We start from the raw sequence: 10,174 nt of genomic DNA, 5'->3' as shown, positions 1-10,174 counted from the left end.
GCTGGATCGGATCGGATTTCGGATCTACTTTTTATAACCGATCCAATCCAATCCAAACCGCACAATGTACTATAATATTATCATTTTATTATTATATTTACAATTATACTTATAAAATGTTCAATTTGTTATACATTTTTATATTATTCATGTATTATTATTGTTATTTAATAAATATTTTATGTTCAAAATATTATTTATTTATTTATTTTAACTAACTTATAATTTTATTTCTATTGTTATATTATCGTTGGCTTTTTAAGATATTGTTGAGACTTGAGACTTGTTACGTTATTGTTAATTATTTAAAATTTGACGTTGAAACTTGTTATATGTATTCATTTTTTTAACTTACAAAAACCGCAAATCCAATCCAATCCAAACCGCTTGAAATTGGATCGGATCGGATTGGATTTTTTTTAAAACATCATCCAATCCAAACCGCACTGCAAGTAAATTAGTGTTTGGATCGGATGAATTTTTGACTAAAAACCGATCCAAACCGCATCGCGAACACCCCTAGTAGGCTGCACTGCACTTAGCAGCCGAATCAGGATATATCTGGGTGTAATCTTCAACTCTTCTCTCCTACATTTCTATTTCTACTGCACAGGAGCAAAAACTAATATTATCTCGTGCCAAGTGACGAGACAAAAAGAAAAGTCTCGTGGCAAGGGACGAGACAAAACAAAGTTGCTCGTGTCCAGTGACGAGCAAAAACAGAAAAGTCTTCTCTGAAGGTCAGCAAGTGTTAGCATCGAAAAAGGGGGCTAAGATTCAACCCCCCTTCTCTTAGCTACTGAAACCATCAGTTATATTTGCTCAAAAGACTGTACCAAGCAAAAGAACTTGTTCTTCTTGCACATTTTAGCGAATTGACTCACAACAAAGAAAAAAAGGGGTTTTCAATGTCTTTTTGAATGGTGTTAAAATTGTTGTATTTCCGTGATATTGCTTTTTTTTAGCTTTCTAATATCCTGTAATATTGAATCAGCTTCCCCAATTGAAGATTAGTTTTTCAATCAATATTTTTTCTAATTTCAAATTGTCAATTATAATAAGAGTATGTCTAAGTACTTGATTAGGTGTTATTAAGTTGATAAAAAGAATATTTTTTAAATGAAAAAAGATTTTTTTATTGTATTTAATAATTTTTTTAATAATAAAAATAAAAGCACTAAAAAAATAAAAATATATATTTTTTGAGAAGTTATAATTTATATTTTTTAAAAAGATTTTTAAAAAAAAAATATTTTTTATACAATAAATAAACAACAAAGTACTTTTATATTATTGTACTCAAACATAATTGATAAATAAAAAGATTTTTTTGCATGAAATATCCAAATATAAAATTACTTTTACTTTTCTAAAATATCTATCTTTTCTTAAAAGCTCATCCAAACAAGCCTTAATAGCCATAGCTTCTTGTCACGGCTTTGGACACACTCCAATGCTACCGTGTCATTACTCGGACTTACTCAACCTCTTGAGATAAGACCAAGTCAGCTTAACCCTCAATATTTAGCAAGAAAGTTAAGAACACAAGAGAAAGGAAGCTTTGGTAGAAAGAACACTTTATTATTCAAGTGTTTGTTACAAATGACTCAAACACTCAAACTCTAACTCTCACCTCCTATTTTAGCCATCTACCTCCTTAATAGATGGCTAGGATTAAATCTAATCAACGGTCCAGATTAATCATCTAGAAACTTCATTATAAATATCTATCCTACCACAACTTTCTAAATACTTCTAGATTATTTCATACTACTCTTCGTACTTTTATATACATTAAGACTCTTCTAAAATACTCTATGACCTTCTAGAATCTTTTAGAACTTTTTAAGGTATTCTGAGACCTTCTAGGACATTCTAGAATATTCCGGAACCATCTAGAGCATTCTCAACACTCCAAAAAACTATGCAAACACTGTTAAATCTAACATTCTAAAATTTACCGTGACATTTTCCCTCCCACTTAATGCACAAACGTCTTCGTCGTGTTCTGTTCATGATAGCGCTCTAGGTGTTCTTGGAATTGCCACAAATCTTCACGAATCAATTGACAGATTGATCCATTTGCGTTATTTGGATCTTTCTAACACATCTGTTGTGATATTGCCTAAATCATTGAGTTTTTTGTACAATTTACCAATTTGAAGTTGAGAAACTGGAAAAAACTTAAAATGCTTCCCTCCAAAATACAAAATCTCGTAAAATTTGTGTCATCTTGATATTGGCGGCACTGATCTGGAGGAGATGCCAAAAGAGATGAGAAAATTAAAAAAATTGCAATTTTTAAATTCCTATATCGTGGGTAAACATAAAGAGAATGGGATTGGAGAATTGGGAGAGCTAGCACATCTTCATGGGTCATTTTGCATCGAGAAATTAGAGAAAGTTATTAGCAGCGGTGAAGCATCAAATGCAAGTATGGATGAGAAGATTCACATCAAACATTTATATATGAGGTGGTCATCGGATAAAGATAATGACGTTTCTGATTCCCAAACAAAAAAAGATGTACTTGACAAATTACATCCTCACAAAGACTTGAAAGAGCTACGCATTAGTAGTTAAAGAGGTACAAAGTTTACAGATTGGGTAGGACACTCTTCGTACTACATGTTGACTAAGCTGGAGCTGAGGGGATGCAGGAATTGTTGGGTGCTTCCTTCACTTGGACAGTTACTCTCTCTCATGAAATTGAAGCTTTATCTATTTGATATGCTTAAGATGATTGGTGGTGAATTCTATAAGGGTAATGAAACTCATCATCATCAGGAGACACCCTTTCGATCCCTTAAATCTCTGTCATTTTACAATATCAGTTGCTGGGAGGAATGGGAGTTATTTGAGTGTGATGATGATGCACCATTTCCTCAACTTGGTTATAGAACTGTCCTGTGTTAAGAGGAGATTTGCCTACTTTCCTTCCTGCATTGAAGAAACTTCACATTGAAGAATGCGAGCGGCTTCGTTGTTATCCGCCAAGAGCTCCCATCATACGCTCATTAAGAATATTTGGCAAACAGGAAGTAAGAATGCAGGAGCTACCACTTTCCATGCTGGAGACACTAGTAATTAATGGAAACCAGCAGGTGGAGTATGTATTTGATGCCATGATCCACACCCAACCAACCTCTCTCATAGACTTAGGAATCTCAAACTGCTCATCAGCCTTATCATTTCCACGGGATTCTTTGCCCCCTTCATTGAAAGGGTTGTACATCTATGATTGCAAGAATGTAGAATTCCCAATGCAATACCAACAACATCACTCGCTAGTGGCACTTACGCATAGACAATAGCTGTGATTCACTTACATCTTTCGCATTGCCAGTGTTCCCAAATCTCAAGTGTTTGGCCATCGCAAGACTTGAAAATTTGACATATCTTGAGGAGGTTTCACAGTCGCAGTCCCTTCTAGAATTGTCAATTGAAGGAATGTCCTATGTTGGAGAACATAAGGTTGCCTGCCTCTTTAGGGGAACTCGATATCAGTGAATGTTTGTTCTTGGGTGAACGCATACAGAAGACGGACCCCCACATTTGGCCAACCATTTCCCATATTTAAGACATTTTTGTTGATGGGAAACGGATTTGCAAAGACCCAACATCTTAAAACAGATAATTATTTTGCTTTCTCTATCCCAATAAAACTACTTCATCTTCTCCAACATCATATTCGTTCTCTTCTATATAAATCTTACTTTTATTTCCAATTTTAAATTAATAGCTTATTCATCAACCCACATCCCCAACATTCAAGTTGATGGCAGGAGATAGATTCTATGACAACTCAACATCTTAAAATAGGTAAAGGATCTCTTTTTGTCATCTGTATTTCATTATTAACCTTAAAGAACCATCATTCTCTGAGCCTTATTTCTCACTGTTGAGTATGTCGTTTGGTGACTATATTATGATAATTCGGAACAAGACATGAAGGTAAAAGTCCTTTCAACATGTTACTCCCAAAAGATGAAAATATAACAATGGACTAACCACTAACTATTAATTATGATTGACATTCTCTGTTTTGAATTTTTATTAGTCACAAAAATGACATTTTCAACTAGTAGTAGTGTCCTCAACTGTATGTACTACTTATTCATGAATAACTAGCACTTTCTTTTGTTTTGGCAGATACAGAGAGTCCATTTTCAAATGAAGTGTTAATAAATTTTTTCTTTTTTCGTTCTTTTTTTCAATTAGATTACTTTACTTTATTGTATAGCTATGTATCATATTTCCTTTCCAATAAGTGAGCATATTAAGTTGCATGATGGACCAAGATTATTTAATTTTAGTGCATGATATAATGATAAAGATTTGGTTTGCATTATCAAGGTGTAAGGTGTAAGGTCAAAGAATACCAAACAATGGATTATTACAAGATGTGTCAAGGTTGAAATACTTCCCTGCATGTATAGGTGCCACAATTGATACCTTCAGCTATGAAATTCTTGTTGATCCTAGAGACACATAAGATATACTTCTTGTGTTTCCTAAGCTATGAAATTCTTGCTGATATTAGTGCTAGAATACTTTACCTCAAATTGAATGATGATGGTAATGACGCTCCTATTTGGGCCTTGAATTCGAATATATTTGAATATACAGCACAGGTTTTTAGCAGTACCATGTGGGACATTGATGATTTGCTTTATTTTAACGTAGAGACTATGCTGATGCTTTTTACAAGAGATCCTTATTCATTTGATTTGGAATTGTGTGCCATGCATTGTGAAATGGAAATATTAAATATAAGTACTAGTTTAGAATCAGTTGAATATTTGTTTTATGGCTAATTCTATATATTTATGTGTTGGGTGTTCTAGATCCTTATTTATCTTTCTCTTTCTTTTTTCTTATTCTCTATTATTCTCTACCTTTCTGTTCTACAAAAAATAAAATTAACAAGGTAATATAATTCAAATTAAAAATATTATTATTATATGCATATTTTTTATTTAATTTTAAATTTTTATTGTTTATATATATTTCTAATCTATATTTTTTCTTCTCTTCTCTTTCTTCAAATATTGATTACATATAATTTAGATAAAATACTAATGTTGTGATTAAAAGTTAGAATCAAGATTCAATTATTTTAAAAAAATTGAGTTAATTTTATAACTATCAATATAAATTTTTTATGCTAATATCTAATTATATTTTTATATAAATAGAAAGAAAAAATATTATCTTTAAATAGCAAGCATAAAAATTAATTCTTTCTATTTGTACAACAGACTTAACACTTAATCAAATATAAAAGTATACACATTAAATTCTTTTAAATTTTAGATAATAAATGTTAAAATTAATTATTAGTAAAGAATTAAATTCTTTCATATAAAAATAATAACTAAAAATTTTATTATTTGATTTTTTTATCTATAAAGATTCAGGTCTTCTTAACCTATGAGAATTTTTGTCCCTTACAATTTTTTTGTAAAAGTAATTTGATTTTATAAATTTTTTGTGACATAATCTATAATATCATAACAAAATTGGTCCGTGACATAACATTTCCTAAAATAATTTCTTTTTAAGAAAATTTTCTTTCTTTCTTTTTTGCTTAGGTTGAAGACATCACCTCAAAATTCAAGAGTTTGCATGATCTATTGGAAGTTTTACATTCATCGTCATCATATGAAAAGCTGATTATGTATTGCTGTGATTTAGATATATGAGTATCATTTGGTTACAAGAGCCTCTTCCATCAGATTGAAAAAGGATGGCAGAGTGAAAATGATAACAATACCTTTAGAACCCCTGGAGTGCACTGAAGCACTTCTCTTGGCATCATCCTTTGCCTGACCATAATATGAAGAACAAACTTTGGACAAGATGATGAAATAGTAATCTGTTTATTCATATATTTAAAAAGAACGAGTCACTCAATAATGTAATTTTTTCATATAATTGTACAATAACGGTAAAACCCTATTCCTAGTTAAATAAGGAAATAATCATATAATCAAAACTATTTCTAGATGATATTTGATACTCTTCTGTATTCTAAAGATACTGACACTCTATTATATATTGAAAAGATATTGTGAAGATATTATGTGATATATTCTTTATTTCAAACAAAAAATATTTTATTTTTAAAATCAATTTTGCAATAATATGTAAGTGAAAATCCTAAATTTACTAGGAATTTAGTGTCTTAGTGTTATAACGTGCATTCTAAAATTCACGACTATAAATTGACAGCTTCTACTTAATTAAGACTACTTACCTTTTTTGTTTCTTTTAAGTTTTAACGGAACCGGACTCCTTATTCTTGGAACTTCTGCTTCTTTAAGAAACTTCAATGATATAAAGTCTTTCAGATTTGGTAATCCTCGTAGGTCTCCTTGATTCTTTCATACTGTATTGTCCAACAAAAGGTCTTAGCCATCTGTATATTATCTTCTTAGTGCTTGTTATATTGTCGAACAAACGGTTAGTTTATAAAATCTGGGTTTCCTCTTCTATTCTTCTTACGTGATCAACAATCATACTTTTGTTCTATCTTTTTTCTCAGTTTCTAAGAATATAACAGAGTTGCTTTCCAGGGTTTAGTTATATAGAGTATGACGACCATATATACAACAATGACGAGGATCGATGATGAACAACTTCATCAACCACCTAGAGGTTTTCTTATGCCGCCGCCCATCATGGTTGGTTTTCCGCCCTTTTATGGCGCAGTTCAACCAAGGTTTGTCAAACGCCTGCCACTTCTAGAGCCTAGTCCCAACAGTTCGGTTGTGATCAGGCAAGTGTGGGCTGCCAACGCTGATTCCGAGTTTCAAATCATAAGCAGCCTGATTGACAAATATCGATTTGTCTCCGTTGACACTGAATTTCCCGGTGTAGTCATCCTGCCCCGCAACAAGAACTACCGGAATCTTGTCCCAGAGGAAACTTACCAAGTCATGAAGGCAAATGTAGACGCGCTCAAAATCATTCAGCTTGGACTCACTCTGTCAGATGAGCACGGCAACCTCCCTGACCTAGGAACCAACAACAGAACTCACTACATCTGGCAGTTCAATTTCCGAGACTTCAACCTCATGCGTGACATCCACGCAAAGGACTCTGTGGCACTCCTACGCAGCCAGGGCATCGACTTTGCACGCAATGCAGTGGCTGGAGTTTCTTCGGTGCATTTTGCAAAGTTGGCAGCAGCATCTGGGCTTCTGTTCAACAAAGCACTAACATGGGTCACATTCCATGGTGCTTATGATATTGGATATTTGGTGAAGATTCTGACGTGGGGTGTTCTTCCGACGCGCTTGGATGAGTTCTTAGAGCTTGTGAAAGAGCTGTTTGGGGGAAATACTTACGATGTGAAGCATGTGATGAGGTTCTGCAATGGCCTCTATGGCGGTTTGGAGAAGGTGGCTAACACACTTCACGTAGACCGAGTTGCTGGGAAGTGCCATCAAGCCGGGTCTGACAGCTTGCTCACCTGCCACACCTTTCACAAGATTAGAGAAACTTATTTTTTGTCTAATGATGATGGGTTTAGGGAATACGTTAATGTATTTTTTGGGTTGGAAATTGCAAAAGCTTAGTACTCTTAAGTTGAAAGAAATTATCATACATTAGATTTTTCATGTAATAACATTTTGTCTGTAAATTACAAAGTAGTATCAACTGGTTATTTTTTTGGATATGACAATTGTTTTATAACACTTCAATTACAAAGTGGATAGTAACATATATTTGAATATACAGCGTTGGTTTTTAACAGTACTGATGTGGGACATTCATGATTTGCTTTATTTTAATATAAAGACTATGCTGATGCTTTTTACAAGAAATTCTTCTTCATTTGATTTGGGATTGCGTGCCATGCATTGTGAAATGGAAATATTAAATATAAGTACTCGTTTAGAATCAGTTGAATATTTGTTTTTTGGCTAATTCTATATATTTATGTGTTGGGTGTTCTAGATCTCTCGAGCAGTTCTTGTTGACTAGGTAAGTTGGTTTTGGGAGGAGGAAGGAAGCAAAATCTTTGCAGTAGTGTGCTATCTGTGCCACTAATTGGTGTATTTGGCCTCTATTTGGTGTAAAACTCGTGATTTTTAAGAGGTTTTCCCCTCTCAGACATTTATGGAATCTGAAAACTCCACTTCATTAATAACTTGTTCTTTTCTCTGCTTTTGTTGTCTGTCTTAAAGATGTTCTGCTTATACATGTAATTTCCTGCATAGTGTTTTTCTGCTCTATAATTTCCTGCATTTCCAGTATAATTCTATAACTGGGGGAAGGGGTGATTTCACACTAATTCATTCCTACCTTAGCTCTTCTAGTTCTATTGTTTACTTTCTATCTCTTTTGGCCTTTACAATCATTACATGCAATGGCAATAGTATCCATGTAGGCAACTAGATTGATGGATTGACCAAAGGAAGCATGTTTTTAGAGAAAGGCACACCATTTCTAATAGTCATTTCAAGTATTTGGATTCAGAAGCTCAATTCCAATTATGAGTTAAATTCTAAACACCAAATAGGGTTTGAGCCAAAATAAATTAAGACATTAGAAATCTGTTTCCAAGCGGAAAGAATGAGTTGATGTTGAATCTGTTGAGTTCTGGCTCTATACTTTTGTTTATCTAGGGAGTTGTGTTTTGTTCTACAAAGTTGTTCTTAATGGTGGTCTTTTATAAGTAATTAGAGTTATTCATTTTTTATGTAATGCAGATTTTGATGAAGATGATATTTCAGGCTTCATTGCTGATTATGCTGTTAGCATTCCAAATTTAGCAGTGAGGAACTTCTCATGAATGCTTCTGGTAATGTCCTTGATGCTGTGTGATGTCAGGAGGCTCGTCAGCATATCTATATTTTGCTGCCTTCTCTTTTCCCTCTTCTTCTTTTTTTTTTTTAAATTTCATTAAGAGGAGGAAAGGGAAAGACAAGATTGGGTGATAAGAGATCCCTTTCCAAAAGCAAAGCAAAAGAAAGAATTATCTATAAAGCATAGTTTTCCAATCTTTCAACATGTCTGAAACGAAAATCCTTGACCTATGTTTTCACTTTTACGTTTTCAAGATAATTGAGACTCGAGTTACTGTGGATGCTATATAAATCTAGTTGGTCCGTGAGTTTAAGTATATTTTACCTGGGACAAACAAACTTTTTCATTTTCCATATCTATAAAATGACCGATGTGCATCCAAAATGATGTAAAACCGTTTTTGCCCACTTTTACTGATTTTGGCAGAAAGAAGTGGTACACATTCTAGTTGAACAGTGAACGGATATGTACCTTAATAAGTGTCTCAGCAGATATAAATCCCTTGAAGTGATCATATCTTATTAAATCCAGTTATATAGTATATGCATTATTTAATTTATATATTATGCAGAATTGTTTGCTGAAAGTTGGAAGATACTTCTGAGGGCATGAGGGGAACACTAGGGTGCTGCTGGAAATGGGCTTCTCCCATGGGCCTTGCCCCCTCATCACAAAATGTTAATAAATCTAATATATATTACTAATTTTACAATTAAAATGTGTCACTTATCACTCTCTTATTACAACTAAAATTAAATTTTTTATTTCAAAATTAAAAAATTCTCTCCTGCTCTCTCTTCCTTTCTCTATCTTTCTCATTCAGTTTTCTAAGTGAAGATAAAAAAACTATGATACTTGAGTTATCTTATAAATAAATTAGAACAATAAAATCATCATTTAAACAATAATCAGTTAATAATTTAACATCACAAAAATAAAATTAATATTAAAAGCAAATTCACTAATCAAATATAATTTTAAAATCAATTCATGAAGCAAAATAAAAAAGGACAATACTACTGTGCTGAGCTTCTTTTTTCAGTAAGTGCTGAAATGAGTTAGTTATGCTAAGAGAGGGACGTGTGTTGCTATTGCTACCAGAATCAATTGAAACCTATCTGAACTGATGAAGTGTGTTTATGTTATGGAGTGGCATAATTAGCATGGATTAATTTATTCTTAATTATGCTAACAATTGGATTGAATTTTTTTGTTGGAATTGGACTCTTATTTTTTTCAAGTGGTCTAGACTGAAAATATGTACACTTGATCCAAACAATTTTGGCATAAGATTTTTTAAAGATAATAATAATAATAATAATAATAATAATAATAATAATAATAATAATAATAATAA

The 10,174-nt window shown here is 32.6% G+C and overlaps 2 protein-coding genes across 2 annotated transcripts in view; one reads left to right on the top strand and one right to left on the bottom strand.

Moving 5' to 3' along the window:
* The window catches only part of LOC107630139 (vicilin-like antimicrobial peptides 2-1), a 23,323-nt gene extending 18,694 nt beyond the window's left edge, over positions 1–4,629 (bottom strand). The window contains exon 1 of the transcript XR_001618150.2: positions 4,560–4,629. The gene's annotated coding sequence lies outside the window, so the exon portion shown is untranslated. The remainder of the gene's footprint in view (positions 1–4,559) is intronic.
* Positions 6,663–7,583, top strand: LOC107632848 (probable CCR4-associated factor 1 homolog 11). The gene has a single exon (XM_016336490.2). It carries the CDS (start codon positions 6,669–6,671, stop codon positions 7,581–7,583), a length of 915 nt encoding a protein of 304 aa, XP_016191976.2. The 5' UTR covers positions 6,663–6,668.

The sequence above is a fragment of the Arachis ipaensis genome, chromosome B03 (assembly GCF_000816755.2).
Source record: "Arachis ipaensis cultivar K30076 chromosome B03, Araip1.1, whole genome shotgun sequence".
NCBI lineage: Eukaryota > Viridiplantae > Streptophyta > Magnoliopsida > Fabales > Fabaceae > Arachis > Arachis ipaensis.
This window is presented reverse-complemented; position numbering and strand designations above follow the sequence as displayed.

What these genes read in the sequence shown, in the direction of transcription:
- LOC107632848 (XM_016336490.2), top strand. Translation starts at nt 6,669, where the DNA reads ATGCCGCCGCCCATCATGGTTGGTTTTCCGCCCTTTTATGGCGCAGTT.